At 41.5% G+C, this 20,194-nt stretch overlaps 1 protein-coding gene across 2 annotated transcripts in view; it reads left to right on the top strand.

The window, feature by feature from the left end:
- grk5l (G protein-coupled receptor kinase 5 like) overlaps positions 1-20,194 on the top strand; it is a 35,163-nt gene that overhangs the window by 1,241 nt on the left and 13,728 nt on the right. Inside the window, exon 1 of one of the 2 annotated variants that reach the window (XM_073466400.1) lies at positions 1,239-1,647. The exons of the other annotated variant lie outside the window; for it this stretch is intronic. Coding sequence (XP_073322501.1) covers positions 1,596-1,647 — 52 coding nt within the window. The 5' untranslated portion in view covers positions 1,239-1,595. Of the gene's footprint in view, positions 1-1,238; positions 1,648-20,194 lie in introns of those variants that run through there. 2 annotated transcript variants of the gene reach the window in all.

The raw sequence follows: 20,194 nt of genomic DNA, 5'->3' as shown, positions 1-20,194 counted from the left end.
TTCTCAATGATTCTGGCTGATTAGACCTCTGCTCTGATGGGACTTGAGTGAACGCTGGCTGACGTCACCAGCTGAGCTGTTAAGAGTCGGGGGAAAATGTCTACAGAGCCTGAGAGGAGGGCTAATCAGGTAACAAGAGGAAACACCTGTGTAGAAGAACTATGACAGCTTTAAAGGGGACTTTTAACAAGTTTATACATTAAAGTGTGTTGCAGTACTACTGCATATGTGGAAAAAAGTAGCATAAAGACTTTTTTGGCTCCAGAGGAAGCTGCTTGTGATCTGATAAAATGCCTCCAGTGATGTCACTCAGTAGCTAAGTTGTATTGTGGGTAATGTAGGCACCAGGTTTTGAAAAGGAAGACGAATGCCAAACCAGAGATCGGCCCTGCATTCCCATACCCATACTACCATACTATTTATATGCCAGAAAAAGATTTAGTATATCCCAATATGAAGTATGTGTGATGCAGTACGCAAAAAATACCAGGATGTCCTACTACATCCAGTTGCATTTTGCAGTATGCAAGCCAGCATGCTATTCTGGCTATTCTGACTCACAGTCCTCTGTGCAGTGGAAGATACGTCACATATGTTACAGTGTGTCATGCAAATATAAACAAGGCCGAGATAGCACAAACATATGACAGCTTGCTGACAGATAACAGACACCACAGTGACGGATGAAAGCACATTTACAGTACTACGTTCTGCGATAGATATAGGACCAAGGGGGCCAGAGCTCAAGGCGCACTGTCATGACGAAGCAGTATGTCCAATTTACATGCATACTGCAGGAAACAGTATGTACTTTGTAAGGGCAGCTGCAGTACGTACTAAAACTAATACTTTTTCCCTTTTTTTTTTTCTAAATGCTTGTCAGCACACTTTAATGTGGAAAAATAGTGGAGTTGCCCTTCAAATGGTTTAAACGTCTTCCTAATATCTGTAGAGGACACCATGCATTAAAGGGTTAATCAATCCATCTCTCTTGGCTATAATGCATTATAAAGTAACGGTCGTATTGTGCTTTTATTATGCTGACAAATTAACCCAACTTCCCGTGGAGTTGTCCTTCCTGTGTCCGGCTTGACGCAGCGGTGACACGCAGGCCCAGCCCATTTTGATTACGCACCAGCCGGGGAGGGGAGGGGGGGCGCGCTGATGTCCTCTCTGGTGCGCTCAACCAACCCCTGCTCTTGTAATGTAAAGCTGGTAGTATCCTGGTGTACCGCCGGACAGACTCCACTGAGAGGACCCGGTTCGCGTACATCGGTGCCTCACACTTGAACAGTTTCTGCATCGGACAGATTCCGCAGCCACATTACGCATGGAAAGGTTTTGGGGGGATTGGAGTAGAAATGCTGCGCCGCACTTCCAGCCCACAACAAGAACCATGCCCAGCTTACATTGCAAGCAAATCTATGACATCCTGTTTTATCCCCCACGACTTTGATATGAGAGAAATTTGCTGGGACACCGACGAGGAGTGAAGAAAACACAGAGAGCGGACGGGCTGAGGGACGCTGTATTCGCTGCAGACGCTGTTGTACCGAAAACCTCTGCATTTAGGATCTTTTTTTTTTTTTTTTTTGATGGAGCTGGAGAACATAGTAGCCAACACTGTACTGCTGAAAGCGAGAGAGGGTAAGTTGACACATACAGGAGCTGAGTGCACACAGTAAGTAGGCCTGGCTGTGTCACATTTTGCGCTTGATATGCAGAAAAGGTGGGAATAATCGTAGTGATGACGGCAGTAGGTAGTCTGCGGACTGTACGGCTCCGTACAGCAGGTAAATCCCACAGATGCAACAGAAAATGACTCTTATGCAATATTACAGTGAGCGTGAACGCATCTCAGTGATACTGATTCATCCGGTGATTAACATGAGCCTGAAATGAAACTCTGGATCGTTTTATCCTGACTGATTCTGACAGATCATATGCGTTTTCCCACATATGTAAGGGGAGGGGAGGGGAGGGGAGGGGAGGGAGGGGGGGTCTGCCTCCTACATCCGCTTTCGCTGTCTGTGCAAATGAATGCGCTCTTTCGCAACATTATACATGCTGAGGCACACATTGGAGCAGGGAATGACTCTTTTCACAGAGGGAATAAATGAGTGTAGGCTGGCTGGCATTTGAACGGTGATGTGATGACGTGCCTGCTGCTGAGATCTATGCATGAGGCCTGCGCAGAGACACACTGGTTATTATTAGTGTGTAAACTGGAGGCCCAGATGCAGTTTGACTGTAGGGTCTGAAGTATGAAGGTGCACAGTGTCACTAATGGCTCTTTTTTGAGGGGGACAGGGTCGTGTTGAGGGCAGGGGGAGGCCTGCAGGTAAACACCATGCAGCCTGACGCCATGATTGTTTCTCTTAAAGGATAAGTTCACCCAGAACTGAAAATTCAGTCATCATCTACTCACCCCAGAGCGGATAGAAAGTCAGGTGAAGTTTCGTAGACAACAAAAAAAATTCTGGAGCGTCACAGCAAAACGGTGTTCTCCTAAACAACTGAAGAAGATGGGGACTTGTTTTAAAATGTAAAAAACAACCAAAAAAAAAAAGGCAACTTCAGTGAAGATTTCAGTTTTAAAAAAGAGTGTGAGTAACATTCAACCATCAGTTTGGGTTCTTGAAACTTCCTGTACAAGTTGTATAAAGCCATTTTATGTTCATTTCTCAGTTGGTTTTGCACGCTGCAACGCTGTTTTGCTGTGAAGCGCCAGAGATGTTTTTTGGACTTCGAAACTTCACCCCACGCTCTCCGCACGAGGCTGAAAACCTAATGACTGAATTTTCATTTTTGGGTGAACTAGTCCTTTAAAGTGTTGTGAAAGTCTTCTGTATTCCCCTGAATCTGTTTTTGGGAACCAGTAGGTTAAAAACACCAATCACCATCACATTTCCCTGGAAGTCTGTACACACATCATACTGATGTCTTTACAAAGTAAAATGATGCAATCTTTCTCTAGAAGTGCCCTTTAAATCTAAATCACTCATTTTGTGGTCAAACATGGACACTCTTTCCCTGATTCACGATGTGTTGCCCACGCTAACCAAGCCCTGTACCACCGTAATATCGTGATTACAAAAGGAGCGTCAGCAGAGAGCACACACAAAAAAAGTGCCCTCTCAGAGTTGCCGACGCAGGAGTTGTTGGTGTGTTGTATATGTGGGAGAGAAAATGAAAGGAAGTTTGTTGCTGCTCAGTGCACCAACGTTACGTCTCCATGTCCTGTTTATTGTTATCGTATCAAACCTGCTCACTGAGGCAAACCCAACACACTCAGCCAGTTGATGGCAGCTGTGTCTGCTGTTTGTGCAGTTGTTATTTGTGCGTCTCTATCTGAGCTTCCTTCGTATAGCTAACTTGCTAACTTTGCTTTAACCTTTGTAGAGAAAGCGATACGATATATCGCTGTATTGATATTTTGTCCATCCCCTAGTCTCCCCTGTTGTTTCCCAACTGCTGGAAATCCTCATAGCCTCCATTTAAGTAGAGTACTGTCCGCTGTGGAAATACAAAACACATCTCAAGTTTAGGTACAGTTACCACGGATTACCTTTGGATTAAGTTCTTTGGTGGAAACGCAGCATAGTTTTGGTTAGAGGCAATCAGATGCAGGAAAAGACTGAAGCTCCGTCCATTTATCTCACAATGATAGCATACCTCAGAGGAAAAAGGGCTCGTCTGCAGAGAGGGCACAGAGAGTTTCATGGGAATTAATATCATAATAAAGTGAATCAGGAAGCTGACATGCTGTCAGAACCCCCTAACGAAGGATGCACTCGCCTGCAGGTCAATGTGGACTCTTGTTTTATGGGCGCAGAGCACGACTGGGCCGGGCGAATTAAGCTTCATGAATTAATAAGAGCAGTTAATGACCCATGACAGATCTTGCTTGTCCCAGCTGCTCCATTGGTGCTCATCCAGTCTCTGCCCCGACTGTGTGTGGGAGAGAAAAGGCCCTTTTACAGTTTCACATTAAGGGATGAGATGGTTCTTTGAGCTGATGGCTGAAGCACGACTTTCACAGCAGCAGCAGCAGCAGCATCAGCAGCAGCAGCAGTTTGATCAATGGCCCTACAAATGCAGCCATGTGAGAGCAGATCAGCGGTTGAGTTTATTGCACATCGAAACATGTCACAGGTTGTTGGGAGTGTGTTATTGCTTGTGTCCTTTTAACTGTCTGAATCATTAGCGGTTTTATCTTACAGGGCCCAGTGCCAAAGGCTGTGCAGGTCCCTGTGTGTGTGTTGCTTGTCACTCACATGTGTGGCAGAGTACAGTGTACACAGAGGCTCATTTTAGGTCACGTCCCAGCAGCAGTGAGAGAATGTGAATGGAGCGAATAAAGAGTGTTTATTCCTGTTTGTTTATGGGAGTGCGTCTCAGAGGCATGCATCCTCTGTCCAAACGCTCCCAGCGAACCACAACAGGAAACCCCAGTTTACACTTGCAGTCTTTGCGGTGGTTTATGCCAGCGTCCTCACACCTTCCCCCATCATTAAAACAGAGCGAGTGGCAGCGAGGCTTAGAAATAAAAAGCTATTGATATCTCCAGGCCAGGAGTGGCAAAACAGGCCCGGTGCCAACCTCACATCCCTCTTTGGCTCTTCTGTGTCAGCGATGACTGACCTGACAGTACTGCTCTGGGTTTTACTGCCAAGTTCTTGTGAGGTCTTGTCATTGATTATGAGGAACTAGAAATTGAGATTAAAGGATAAGTTCACCCAAAACTGAAAATTCAGTCACTATCTACTCCCCCTCAAGCCAGTGGAAAGTTGGGGGAAGTTTTGTAGTCTATTAAACATTTCTGGTGCTTCACAGCAAGAAAAATCATGAAATGGCTCCATACAGCTCGTCCGGCCTAAACTACATGAAAAGATGAAAAGTTATTTACAGTACGCCCTTTTTTAGAGAGGCTGTATGTAACAATTTGTTCTCCACTGATGTCAGTTTAGAAATGGAGTAGGGATGGGATAATGAAATATTTTATCGCTGAAGACAACAAAATTGACATGACATGAAATTTGACATATTGTCCCATGCCTAAAATGGAGTGCGCTGATGTTACCAAACAACCGTCAGCAGTCCCACAGAGCCCCTCTAAAGCCGAAATCTTCACTGAGGCTGTTAAGCTAAAAGCATAAGTGTGCGCCCTGTTTGACGTGGGTACACGAGCTGGACTGCTAATGGAGGGTGTATATAACGTCTTGTCGAATAAATTTGAGCTCTAGGGGTTTCTGTAAAATTTGATTACACTGTACAAGCTTTCTGGAGCCATTTTATGTATTAATTTGTGTATGTTTTGTATTTTTATTTTTATTTTAAGTCCCCAGCTACTTCAGTTGTTTAGGAGAATGCTGCAACACTGTTTTGCCGTGAAGCTCCAGAAACGTTTTGTGAACTACAATAAAAATACTTCACTTGACTTTCCATCAGCATGTGGGTGGACTGAATTTTCATTTTTGGGTGAACTTATCCTTTAAACATCTAAATCTAGGACTTTTCAAGCACTTTACAGGCTAAATTCCCTCAAATTCAAGGACCCTGCATGGCATAATTTGAGATGAGACTGTTACGACACTGAGAATTTTTATATTAATGATTTTAAATGTTAAAATTGTTATAATCCTTTAAATGTGTTAAAACTTGTGGTTGATGTTTCATGTTAATCACAGAGTGGAAACTCATTTTGTTTTCCATAGAAAAAAGCAGCAGCTCTGATCATATTGAACCATCCCCTGAAGTGACCGCTATCTTACATAAAGCCAAGCGGTACTATACACTATCAGTCAGATGCAGCCCATAAGCTATTTAATCAAATTGATCGTTACATAACAAACTGAGTGGGCTACTGCCATCCAAGCTCCATCTTCCTGTGGAGCTGCTCTCCGGTCTCTGCGGAAGATACTTTATGGATGATGAGTATGCGGTGAAATGAAACACCCCGATCTCCAGCACGATCATCTGAGTATCATCTGACAGCTGCAGCACTGTCAGCCATGACAGAGCAGCAGGAAACGCTGGTGCGCTCGTTCTTAAAAGCTCTGCTGTCAGATGAGGAAATTGGGGGTCACAGCGGATCAGAAAAGAAAGTTCCACAGGCCTGACATGGCCGTTTGTTTCAGCGCGTTCTGTTTGGATTTGCCTTTTTAACGTTATAGCTGACATATACACAAGTAGACTGAGTGAGGAGGTTTAATGACAGGGTATACTGTAGATTTATGTGTGTGTTAGCAGATGAGGGGTGTGGGGGTGAATTCCTTTGTTTGAATGTAACCTGAACCCAGCCGTTCTGACGAGAGCAACATCAGTGCAGTAGACCCTGAGCTTATTAAGTGTGTGTGTGTGTGTGTGTGTGTGTGCGCGCATCTCTGCTCTCCTCCCCATTCACAACTCTTGCTGGCAGCAGTCGCAGATTCCAAGCCAGGCGAGCGAACGTCATCGGCTGTCGAAGTGAATGAGAGTAAGGGGGAAAAACTGCACTGCTGCATCCAGATGCCTTTCTTGAATTGCGGTAACAGAGCCGGGGTATTTAGTTTGGGCTACTAGACTGAATTCCTCTCCAACGCCTGCTGGCTTTCACATTCGGCCTGTCGTGTTTTTGCAGGTTGTAGTTGCGCAAGTAAAAATCACTTCCGTGACATTTGGTGTAAAATTCTGCTCAAGGAAAACCTGTACATAAAAATAACCCGAGTGGTGAAGGATTATTGAGACAAGATGATGATGATTGAATAAATCGATAATCAAGTATTAGATCTCCGACTATTTTGATCATCGATCAGTTGGTTTGAGTTGTTTTTTAAAGGTGACCTATGATTTTTTTCCTAAATGATCTTGAAAGTTAACAAGGTCAAAGTCTGCATTAGGGATTATTAATAATAAATCGATAATTGATTGTTGAGCCAGCCAACTGTCAGTTAAAGAAATTGCTTACAATTTTCATCACTAGTCCGCACCAACAGAAGCTCCTCTCTCCCACAGAAAACACTGCTCCTGAAACCCCTCGTCAGAAGTCTTGGTGACATCACACTATGTCAGCAAGTCACACATTTGGATAATTTATGCATTACGGCTAGTTTGGTACTTAAGAATTGATTTAGCGCAGCTGCTTTGTTGTTGTTAGCGGTGCTAGTTCAGGCATGTGTGAGCTGACCAATCGGAACAGACTGGGTATTCAGGAGAGGGGTCTTAAAGAGACAGGAGCTAAAACAGAGTGTTTCAGACAGAGACAGTATGAGGAAACGTATGCGTTTTTAAAAAAAATTAAAGCACGTAAACCCATTCTAGTAGTAACCAAAATAAAATTATGAACCTGAAAATGAGCATAACATGTCTCCTTTAAGAAAAAAAAATCAAACTTCTCTGATTCCAGCTCCCTAAATGTAAATATTTTCTGGTTTCTTTACTCCTCTGTGACAGTAAACTGATACCTTTGGGTTGAGGACAAAACAAGACATTTAAGGATGCCATGTTGGGATTTGTGTAACACTGATTGACACTTTTCACCACTTTCTGACCAAACAACTTATCGATTAATCACGATGAAAATAACTGTAATTTGCAGCACTACAGATGAAGACGGTGATGCGAACATGGCAGCTTTCTTTCCCTCCCCCATCATTTTCACAAGTAAAAGAGTTGTTACCAGAATGCTTTTGGGTGACTGTGATGTGATATTTGTTCACGGCCTATAGAGGAATCTCCTGAATGAATAAAGGACCTTGTTTGACATGTATTAAAATGCAGTAAAACAGTTGCAGCTGATTCTGATTTTGTATCAAGATGGCAAGAGGAAAAGATCTAAGTGACTTTGAAAGAAGGTTTATTGTTGGGGCACCGGAGCTTTAGTCTCAAAGACTGCTCAGCTGGCTTGTGTTTCAATGGAACAGCAACTAAAGTGACATTAGATCTATGGAAAAGACATCAATAAATCATTGCTCGTGCACTTGTGCAATATTTTAGATAAAACAGAACTCTTCCTCGGGTGACTGAGAATATGAACACAGGACGTGATCAGACTGTGTCAGCAAGAAGTACAATTACACAGGGAAGGATATTATAGTAGGGCTGCAGTGCATAAACCCCTCATTACAAAGATGAAGGTGCATTTGAGAGTTCAGTGGTGCAAAAACCATTGAGGCGCTGGTTTACAGAGAGGCGGATAAAAGTGATATGCTTACATGAGTCATCTTTCACCATATTCTCAACCAAGCGATGGGTGCATGTGTGGTGTACACCAAGAGAAAGGTACAGGCCTGAATGTTTGAGCCCGACAGTGAAGGCTCACCAGGTTTTGTAAAGCTGTCTACTGGTCAGGCACCTTTACACTGTTATACCCAAAACAGTTTGAAAACAAATGATCAAAATGGATACAGCAGAACCAGAGGTATATCCTTTTACCTCCACACACTCTTTTTCAAAATCTGTTACCTATATTCCCCACAATGCAACTTACCCACTGAGTGACATCACTTGAGGCAGTTTATCAGGTCACATGCAGCCTCCCCTGGAGCCACATAAGGCTTTATACTATTGTTTTACATATGCAGTTGCACTTTACCTACACATACATTGATGTGTAAAATTGGTGGAGTAACCCTTTAAACCACTTGATGTTGGTTTTTCCTTTGATTCGTCACCAGTCTGTATATGTTTGCTTTAGATGAGGAGTTCAGTATAAATTAGAGCTGCAACAACTGACTGATTAATCAGTTAGTCGATCAAAAGTATTATTCAAGTCAAGTTTATTGTTTTCATGAATTTTCAAACAAAAAATGGTTAAAAATTCTGGTAACAGCTTTTCCGGTGCAGGTACTTGCAGGTTTTCTCTGTTTTATCTAATTGTAAACTGTATATATTTGGGGTTTGGACTGTTGGTTGGACAAACTAAGACGTATGAAGACCTTTTGACACCCTTTTGACACAGAGATCAACAAAGGCCCTTCATTACGCTGGCTTTGCTTTCTTTACACTGAACCAAATCACACTGGCATATTTCAGCCCTAGTGTGTGATTTTGGATAGCGTGCCCGAATTCCAGAAGCAAAAGATGCATGAAGTGGAACAGAACAGAATCAGCAGCTGTTTCTAAACAGTTACACTGCGATAACAATCATTTACAGTCCCTGTTATATTGCGGTTGATCTTTTTCGGAGTTAAGGAGCTCAAGGACCTCCTGTCTTTTTGTCTTTTTTTTTCTTTTGGTTACTAGTCTCTTCTTTTTGAGTTAGCTTCTAACTGCTGCTAGCTGCTTTTTAAATCCCCATGGATATAAATCCATATAGATCCCCCGGTGGTGGGTTGTACATGTCATTAAACACCCCTGTCCCGTCCAGAGTAATCAATAAGGAAATAATTGTTACTTGCATCTCTTGTGTAATTACATGTGTCAAATAATCACACAATGGGTTGGTTGGTTGTCAAAATCTAAAATCTAGTAATACCTCGCAACCATTTGGCTTTTAGTAAATGTTTGAAAGTTCTACTAAATTACAAATATAATAGAATCCATAGAGAAAAGCCTTAAATGATTAAAACCTAAATATGGTGGCATCCAGTCTTTTGGGATCGGAGTCCCAGATTATGTTTGCAACCAATCGTATCCCATTTTTGGCCCCATTGCACTTCAAGCCAAATGATCTGTGACTACAAGAAGATATGCAAGGTAACATAAGGTAACAGGTACGAGGTATTTGTCTGTACAAGAGATTTGTGTCTGATTGTACACTGTGTCTTTGAGCTCCTGCCGCAGAGGGGTGGGGGGGATGTGGGGTCGGGGCGGTGTTGCTCCATCATGTGATGGAGCAGCAAGTCTGAGCAGGCTGGGTGGCAGGACCAACAGAATTCTAGTAAAATGAGCTGGGTAACCTGTTTGAATCTGCAAACCACCGCTGCCAAACACACAACACAGGGCTTTGTTGTCCCTATTATGGCTGTGTCAGCATGAATAATGTACAGTAGTCTCACACACACAAACTTTTTATCCCTCTTCACACAAACAAAAACACTTGCCTGGAGTGCTCCTCCCTCAGGACCCCACTGAAAGGACGGGGCCGTGACATAATGCCGTTGACTTTTATTGGGTAGAGAGCCTTAATGGGGGCTGAGTAAAATACACGAGAGGGAAACAAGCCTGCAGTCTGATCACTGGGTTCTTCTAATGGAAAGACCTGTGAACAGAATCTATTGTCAGTGACCCATTCTTACACATTTTATATTTATCACTTCTCTCAGACCTGATTTGCTTTCATTATTAAATTTGTTAAATATGTTTTCACTTCCCAGCATGAAGGCTTCAGGAGCACTCAGCCTGCAACATTAGACCCCAAGAAACTGTGTTTACTGGCAGTCAGGGCTACTGGTAACGCTGGTAATAATTAAGTCTGTGTCCCAAAAATAAAGTTGTTATCCATGCAAGTGGCATCGACCCCTTTGGTCCAGACTAGGGCTGCATGATATCCTAAAAAATAAATAAAAAGAAAATCATATTGTGATTATTTTGATATGATTCACTGTTAGTGGGAATGATTATTGCATCACAATTCTCATAATTTTCACTGACAAAACTTAAAATCATTATGATGTGACATATGCGACCCGGCAGCCATCTTGGCAACACCCCCGGGTATTATTATTATTATTTTGTGTCATGCAACCGCCATCTCTAGCAGTATGGACCATGTACAGTCTCAGTTGTTAGCCTCAATCATTAGCATGGCTATAAACTTTAAGTCTTGATTAAATGCTTTTTTTTTAAGTCATCTTGGCTGCACCTCTTCCCAACTTCATAACATCCATAAATACAAGCATCCATATAGTTTCTGATTTTTCAGTGAGCAGAAGTTCTTTGTTTCATTTTTCAGTTCATCAGCTTTCATTCAAATGAGTGTTTAATGCAAAATAGCAATAAGCCCATGTTTGCATGCTGATTTTAGCTAGTACAGCCTCAAATTGCTAGTTAGAATAGCTGCAGACTCTTTGTCCTGTTTTTTTGTTTATTTTTATATTACAAGCACAGCATTTTTTATTGAGAATAAGAGCATGAGACTGTTTGCCATTCAGATGCTTCTGCATGCAAATATTCCCCCCAAATCAAATGATGGCAGTGGAAAGAATCTTCTTTTTTAACATCAACGCTTAAATGTGGTAGCAGTTGTATTTTATGTGTTTTCAACCAAGGAGTACATTTACGAATAGAATAAGAAACAAATCAATTATTTCATGGATAATTATTTTTTCAATTAAAATCGAAGAAACTTGTCAGTTAAGTCATTTTTTTTGTGTGAATCCTTCAGAATTAAAGAGCCAGAGCTTTTTTTTCTTGGCTCTCCATCTTCTACCAGCAGTAATACAGTGAGATATAAATTAAAGAAGAAGCAGAGATTGCTCCATCGCCAGCGCGCCACAAGGCTCGCTGTGTTTTGAGTAGGAGTGTGACTCATTTTTTCTTGAGTGGAAAAATTCAGCTCTCTGGCTCTTACTATCTCTATTGTTATTGCTGCCTCTACCCACACATACAGTATACATAACTCAGCTGGATGCAACAAGTTCACGCCTGTTCTCCGGGGGTTGTCGAGTGGAATTCTGGGAAATATAGGAGACAATTATCTAAAGTAGAAGTAGACAAGGTGGGCTGAGGGAAAGTGGATGCAGAAAAAATGTGAATTTTAACAGCTCATCACTGAAGCACTACAGGAATGACTGAGTAGCCAAACTGACTGTTTTCTCATCATGTCAGACATACAGGTGATTACTGATGCAGCATTTTATTGTGTCTCCAGCTCTATACGGCCTGAGAGGTGCTTCCTGTGCGATGCATTTCTGCCATATCTCTTTAATGGAACATCTGATGAATATTTGATGCATTAATCTGGAAAAAAATCAATACTGTGTCTTAGGAAGCTTCCTCCCTGATGTCTCCTGCTGTATGAGCACCATGAACTTTTTCAACATGTCTTTGCAAACTCAGGTACACGCACATAACATGGTCAGACACTTTCAAGACCTGAAAGTTAATTTAATTTAATTTAATAATTTAAGAAATGTATGTTAATAAAATGGCAGTTAAATAAAAACTTTATTTAATACCATATTCTTTATGCTTGTAGGAGGAGCAAAAAGTCCTGTGTGTATGAGTCCTACATGGGCTACCGTAGGTTATTTATTGAATATATGGCCTGGGGATTCTTTTAAAGGGAATTTTTTAAACAATTTTGACAGCTTTGTATCACTACAGTGTTGGTAGTACATGCAAAATAACAATGGTCAACTTCTTTGGAAGTAGCCGACCATATTGTTTCTGTATTATTAAAAGGCTTAAAAAACTTTGATCAAACTGTAAAACAAGGAAATACATGCTTCCCTATACTATATTTTAGTATACAGTTTGGCTGCAATAGAGAAATATAGTGAACCAGAAGTGGCCATCACATTGTTCCTGTACTGTGAAAATGGAGGCTGAAAAAACTTTGATCAAACTGTGCAGGGCAGTGCTGATCAGATATGAACCAAGATCCTGCTCGTTGCCAAAAATGTTTTCAGAAACATATTTTAGTGTACTGTCGTTGGTTACATATGGGAACCTATGGCTTGGGGATTCTTCTGGGACAAAGAATAGAGGAGTTTATGACATCTAATATTGTAAAAACTAATAAATCTCAAACAGTGCCGACTGTTCATTAAGGCTTACTGCGAGTTTTCAATGATAGGTTAAAAAAGGTCAAAGAAAATTGCCCCCCAGTGCGGCCAGAATGCCCCAGACAACCAGATAAATGGGGTAAAAGCTGAAACATCAGCTTTCTCTCAGCAGTTCAGCTCAGCCACAATACACTCTCCAGCACCTTTTATTTCTCTTTCAAGGGATGTTGCCATAACAGGGACAAAAGAACATGGAATGTCAACATAAGAGCTAGACGTGGAACAAACATCTTCGTGTGTTTGAGGACAAAAAGGAAATGGAGAACAGCTAGAGGGAATAGAGACAGCTTGAGGAGGACAGTGTAACCACTTTAACCCTGTTTTTTCGCTGTAAAGTGCAGCATGTGTTCCATCAGTTTGATAAGTTGGATCTCCTGTTTTCATTGGAAGCACTTTCCTCCTTGTTTGCTCACTGCAGAGTTTCACTCGGAGCGAGTAGAAATAAAATGATCCCTCACAGAGATTTAGGATCACATTGCCATAATGTTCGCCCTATCAAAACATTTATGGAGGTGAACAAACACAGCAACACAGCGTCAGAGAGTAGGAGTGCCCTGTAATGGTGAGCTTCATGTGGACTATGCTCTGACCTCCTGGATCTTTATGGATGAGCAAACAGCGCGTATTACCCTGCCCTGAGCCCTGCGCTGTCTTTGATCGGGTTATATAATTTCAGTCTATTGAATGTTGTTTTCCCCCCTCACATTCCATATTTTATATATTTATAGAACAGGAAACTTGTGGCACATGACTCTTCCCAGACAGGAAATGTACCCTGCTGTCTGCCGCTTTTGTGAGATTTCTGCTCTTTGCATGCAAGGTTTCACGCCGAGTATCTTCCTGCACACACACACACACACACACACAGTTACTCTAGCGACAACTGTCACAGCTCACCAGCTCTGAGGTCATGGACCGGTTTGACCACCTCAGTTTGTATCAACACATTGCTCCTGCCCTTGAGCTGCTGGCTATTTATAGCAGTAATGTTTACAAGGACATAAAGACAGGGAAAAGTCACACTTGTGGATTTTTTCTTAAAGCTCAGTGCAACTTGAGCAACAGTCGCACTCTGAATTTATATTTAAATCGATCTTAAACACTTGAACACGCAGCTTTCATGCTAAATACAGCCGCATTGTTAAGGTCAAGTTAGATTCGGGTGTTGGGACACAGCTGCGGGCTAGCATCAATACTGCTGATAACATCTCTCTTTTATTGTCTATGACTGATTTTGAGTTTATGACCCCTCATTAAGTGGTTTAACATGTGACCCCCGCAGCAGCCTAAAGAATGGCCGAGTGTTGCCAGGTAAATGGTGTACGTCACAGATGTTTGTTCTGAGCGCGTTAGCAGATGTTACAGCCGGATTATCCCGTTATTATTCGCGGTAATGAGGAATACGTGGACAGAGAGGCTCGTTCAGGATGGTAATAAGGCGGCTGGACAGACGGACCGACATGACTTCATGGTGGAACAGGGCAACAAAGAGCTTCTTCCTGCTATAGTCCTCCCCTTCTGCTCAGGTCTGGGCAGCGTTTCCCCACGGCTTCCTGTGGCACACAGACCACACACACAAACACACACACTTGTGTTAGTTGAACTAAACCTCAGGGCTGAATTGTCCTTACAATAACATGTTTTTCACATGTAGAGATAAATGTGGAGGATAATGACACAACAAAAGTAAGGCCCCAACATTTCCTGTAGGGTTGATTTAATTAAAATGAGGGCTGCACAATTAATTTAAATTTGATCAATATAGCAAAATATGCAACTCAATCACCCAAATAAATATTTCTGAGTGATTGAGTGATATGCCCCTTTGGTAAAAAAAAAAAAAAAAAGTCTACCGTGGATGTATCTGTGGTTTGTAGAAATGTTAACTGCTTACAGTATATCTTGGTGACTTGTTTGCTATTTATTTGTTTGGTACAAACCACAACAAATGTCTCATCATCATGATTTTAGTTGTTTTTTCAGTAAAAATTAAAATATAATGCAATATAGTCACTCCTGCTAATCATGAATCAAATCGAAATAGATATTTAGGGATGCCGTATTATAGTAGGTTAACCTGGCAGTTAGCATCGCCCTGGTTTCCTTGACAACAAGCCTATAGGAGTTTTCAACTGGATTTCGGACTATTGCAGAAATAAGCTCTGTGGACAAACACAACACACGTTAATCTTCACAAATGAGAAATTATTAATTAATTAATTAATTACTACTAGCTAACTTACTATACAAACTTTACTAAAAATATGTAAATCTATATATTGTAAAGTTAGAGTTAGAATGTTTTGCAACCAAAGTCTTCCTGTAAAGATGGACCAGTGTGTACATGTGTCTCCGTGTTGGGTGTGATGATGTTAACTGTGGCTGCCCTCAGCTAGTTAGCTTAGTTAGCTGTCCAGGCAGTGGTTCGGACTGGGCGGGACCAGGGAAGTGTTAATATTTAAAACGCTAGCATGGGAGCTTTGGACCAAGACGGGCTGCAGCGAGCTGGTTAGCATGCTAACTTAAACAAATATCTGCAGCGCAATACATAGGCATCATAATGTTAAAACTGCTATTTACTCACATTCTGCTGATAATTTTAGATATTTTTTCAATGTTTTCTTCTAGAATTCTCACATATAGCCCCTTTAAGAGATTTTCACATTTTGTTTTCAACATAAAATGCATCAGTAAATACCCCATGTTTAAATTATAACGTGTCTTTGAAACAGCGTTTGCTAGCAACTGGTCAAATGAGATTACAGAGGTCGTTGGGGATATAAATTAAATGTCGTCACACTGAACATGGAGACTCATCTACTCATTGTCGAGAGTTTATTTTCGCCTATAATCCAAAATCCAGTGGAAAAATCCCACAGCCCTTTTGACGAGGTAACTAGGGGGATGCTAACTTCCTTGTTAGCCTACAAAAATATGTCATCCCTGCAGCAGTCAACACTGTGGGGATTAATAAAGTTCTATCTTAACTAATCTTATCTTAATTAAAACCTTGGATAGGAATTATAGGATTTTTGCTGACTGCAGCAGCTTGTACATTTGGATGTGATAAACAGGTAAAATCTTCCATTTCCCACATCCCTGCTCATACTGTATAAATAGTAACATGCAAACTCCTGCACGTGACTTACTGCAAAGCACACTGGAAAGGTGTGATCTATTTCCAACCAGCTCCATCTCTGCTTTGCAAGAGATGGATATCTAGTACAGTGTGGCTAGATGTTTGATGTGATAAAGCGCAACCTTGTGCTGTAATAAATCACTCTTGCATAGCAGCAGGAAATGGATGTTTCAGAACCAGTGCCAATGCAAACTTGTCGTCTTTGCTTGATAATGTTCTTGTTGTGTATTTACTCCTCATGTTTTGCATGCACAAGGACACTGGTCCTTACCTGCAGCCCAAATGCAAATGATTCCACGTACTGAACAGTTGGACATTGTTTGAGAGAAGGAAGAGGAGACTTTGAGAGAACAAAGGCGTTTGTATCATTGTCTGGTGCCGGTTGGCTTCGCTGTGTTGGTACCTCACTGACCACCACGGTGTGACTCAACCTGCGAGGCCGACATTTAACAGATCAGACAAAGGAGGTGATGCGAGAATGAGTTGGATAATCGGTTGTTTGTGGACGAGGATGAAATTTTAGGTCGGTGCAGGGAGGAGATGAGTGTGAAGAGTCACAGAAAATCAACCAGATTCTCACTTTTTGCACAGTGTAGGTGGAAACAATAGCACATATTCACAGCTCCTCTCTCTGCCAGCGCGCTCACATCACACTCTGCTGCAGATGTTGTTGTCACATATATGCCAGATGCACAGCGTGAGATTCAGGATGTGGTTTCGGCTGGTTGTCCACAGCAGCACTGACTGCATGTCTGGGGTGACAGCGTAAGTGGAGGTGTTTGAAATCTCAAATACCATGTTTGTGTGTGTGTGTTTTGTGTGTGTGTGTGTGTGTGTGTGTGTGTGTCTGAGCTACAAACTGGTTAATGGCTTCTTTTGTGTGTCGACACTTTATGAACATAACCTCACAGCTAAGCAGGGACGTCTTTGAATGTGTGGACGGACTGGGCCTGCAGAACTGCCCGAGTCGGTTAAATTGAGCATGAGGACATTACTAGAGAGAGGTCACAGTAGAAGCACTGTGCGCACACACACACACATGTTTGAGATGCCGGTAACCCCCTGGTGCCGAGCCAGACAGATGTCGTTCCCTCTCTGACCTTATTTTTGCTTCACTTGACATGCCTTGATGATGTCAGAGCTGCTAAGCAGAAACACAAATAAAGGGCGGCGACCACACTGCCCTCATGGAACAAATTAGCCCGACAAGTTCCCGTGTGCAGCGTACCCACAGCGCAGCGCATATTTCTACTCATGTGTAAGTGCGAGGCCCTGAGAGAGTGAGAAATCCTAATAGAGAAAGAAATAAAGGATTATTTACGAGCGTATTCATACTTTTAACAGCCCGGGAACACGAAGTTACTGATCTGCACATAAAACAAAATTATAAGTGGAGTTTTTTCCCTGCAGCTTCAGACCATCAGTCTGAAATCGCCTCACTTCCTTTTATGTTGATATTTACAATCCTTCTGTAAACTTCCCCCCCCTCCCGACCTCGTCTGTTCCATCCCGCCAGAATATTTCCCCCTCAGCGAGCAGATATACAACAACGGCTCACGGCCACCAAGAATGCAACACAGGATCTGAACTCGTCTGAACCGACTGAGGATTGTATTTGTTTAAGGTCGCAGACAGCAGGGATGTCAGAGGACACGGATGACAGACAGGATACGACTTGTTACATCTGGATGGATGCGTCACTTGTATGCATGATGAATAATTTATGCATGATATTTGCATGTTTGTGGGAGCGGTTGGGTGTGTTCACATTTGGATGATGAGATGTTTTCACCCAACAGGCCTCTGTTGTTACTCTTATTCCTCCTACAGTAGTTTGTCACAGCTGGACAAATTACATATGCTGACAGGGGTGCTGGTAGGAGATGACCAAGCAGTTGGGATGTTTTCGTCACCACTCATTGTCCCACAAACTAACCCTCTTTTTTTCTAATAGAATGAAGGAAGATATTTAAGTTTTTAATCACCATGATAAAAATTAGGGGTTTAAATCACAAGTTTCATCACAATATGATATTAGATTGATTCTATATTTTACTATTTTTGCTGATATCACGATACACTATTGATTTGATTTCATTTTGGGGGCTGTAATCAACTTGAGACGATATCATATGTGTGCCCAGTTACAGAAGACGCTGCCACCCCTTTCTTTTCTTTTTGTAGCGGAAAAGAAAAAAAACTACTTCCTCACTGTTGGTCAAGTCACTGCACACATGTTTTTCCAGCCGATCATTATTGAAACAAACATTATTTGTCCGTCACCCCGTTTTTTTTCCAGAATCCAAACTATTTCCACACTTGTAATTAATTCCTGAGAGGGAAGTAAAAGGCCTGATCGTCTTTTTCTTGGCATCGAACCATTATCTGTCTGGTCAGTGCCCAAAAATCTGTCGAGTGCAACTAAACATTTTTATGGGTCGCACTAGTGTGCCTGAAATTTAGCAGGTCTGGGGTTTTTTATACATTTTTTTTAATGTAGTCCGTAAAAAAAAGATTAAACAAACACTATCTGGATGTTTAGACGGCTGCCCTTTAACAAATATTAGCCTATAAACATAATTTCCGTGGAACATTTTGTCGGCGTATAGCAGGATTTTAAGTTCATCATGCTGCGCCCCGCTCTGCTCCCACAGTCCTTATTTAATCTATTTTTCCTTAAAAACATTTAAGGTTTTTGCAGTTTCTTGTGGCTTGTGTCGTGATTTTGAATAAGGAAAAACATTAATCATCATCTTTATGCCTTTTAACAATCTTTTACATAATGTGTTCAGAAATGAAATAAAAATGTATTATATGCAAAAAGTGTAACCAGTGTTAAAAGTTAGTCTGGAGCCCTGCTGGTGACACAAACATGCCGTGGGAATGTCAAAATAAAGGTTTATCTTAAAGATGATGATACGGATCGATGTTTTTAATTTGCATCAGTGATATTATATGAATCTATTAATCAATCCGGATTGATGGATCGTTACACCGCTGATAAATATTTGTATTTGTTTGGTCAAAATCCCAAAGGGAAGGGAACCACTGACCTGTAGTAATGTTCCGTTATCGTGCCAGTAAAGCTATAAACTTGTGACCTTGTCCAACCCTGAAAGAAAGGCTGACGATGGGCCTGAAGCAGGAGATCAGTCATTGGTTGACAAACTTAGCTGATGATGCAGACATGATGGTGTTAAAAAAAAACCTCAACAGAGTCTAAAAAGGAAAAACGGATTACAGGAAGCAGAGAAAGAGAGGAAGGTGATGGCTGCTGACACGAGTTACAAAAAAGCAGGAAGGGGGAGATGAGGAGGGCGAGAAAATGAAAAATTAATAGGTTTGGAGAGCAGCGAGAAGGAAAGAAAACAGGACATAGAAGAAAAGAGGAGGAACTACATTATTTGTGGTTGTCTCAGCATTGTGTAGAAGTTGAATGCCTGGGTGGAGCGTGGATTTTTGGTACAATTATCTGACATGGCGCTGACCCCTCGCAGGAAATCCATGCCATTTGGTGGGCACTTTTATCCACAAACGCCTCACAGTAACATTCATTTTTAGCATGGCGGCCCCCGTTGGGAGTGACCTTCTCAGCTCGCTGTACTCTTGTGCTTCTTGGCAGACGTCATGTTTTTATTAAAAGAGATTTATAATATTGGACCACACAGCAGCACATGCAGCAGAGCGCGCTGACGTTTTGTTGTGGAATATAACTTAACATATTAACTGTTTTCAGAGAACAACTGGTGCGTAAATAAGGAAGTGCGCCTGTTTATAGCTTGTTTGGTCTACAGTAATGTTGATGAGGAGCAGGTGCTGGGAGTTAATGATTCTCTTAGGGGATGCTTTGACTTGAGTTATTAATACATTTATGCTTTGTGGTTGTCCCCTGCCATTCTGTGTGTGTGTCAGCTGCAGTGACGCAAGGCCCTTTATCTAAAAACATACCTGATCAGAAGGGTTCCTACAAGCCTTAAAAACTTTTATTTTGTGTGAATTTTGTGGATCAAAAGTGCTAGAAATGGATTAAAAAGTGTGTTTGTCTGCTGTCTGCTTATAATACTTTTTAAACAGTCAGTAAATACTATGTAGTTCATCTATAAACAGTATTTGGCTGGTCATTATAAAGTTGCAACTGATGTTTTTAAACCTCGTACAATTGCTTAGGCGTGAGCAATATGACATAGAATTTATATCACGTTTTTTTAGTTTGTTAGTTTTTTTACAGTGATGGTAATATATCAAGGTATTACAAAAATAAAAGGTATAATCCACTATAATATGATTCTTTATACTCTATTGGCAATGTAAGGGAACATATCTTGAGAAAGAAAAAAGGTTATAA

This window comes from Pagrus major, chromosome 5, assembly GCF_040436345.1.
Source record: "Pagrus major chromosome 5, Pma_NU_1.0".
Taxonomy (NCBI): domain Eukaryota; kingdom Metazoa; phylum Chordata; class Actinopteri; order Spariformes; family Sparidae; genus Pagrus; species Pagrus major.
The sequence above is the reverse complement of the archived record's forward strand: the minus strand, read 5'-3'. Positions and strand labels throughout refer to the sequence as shown.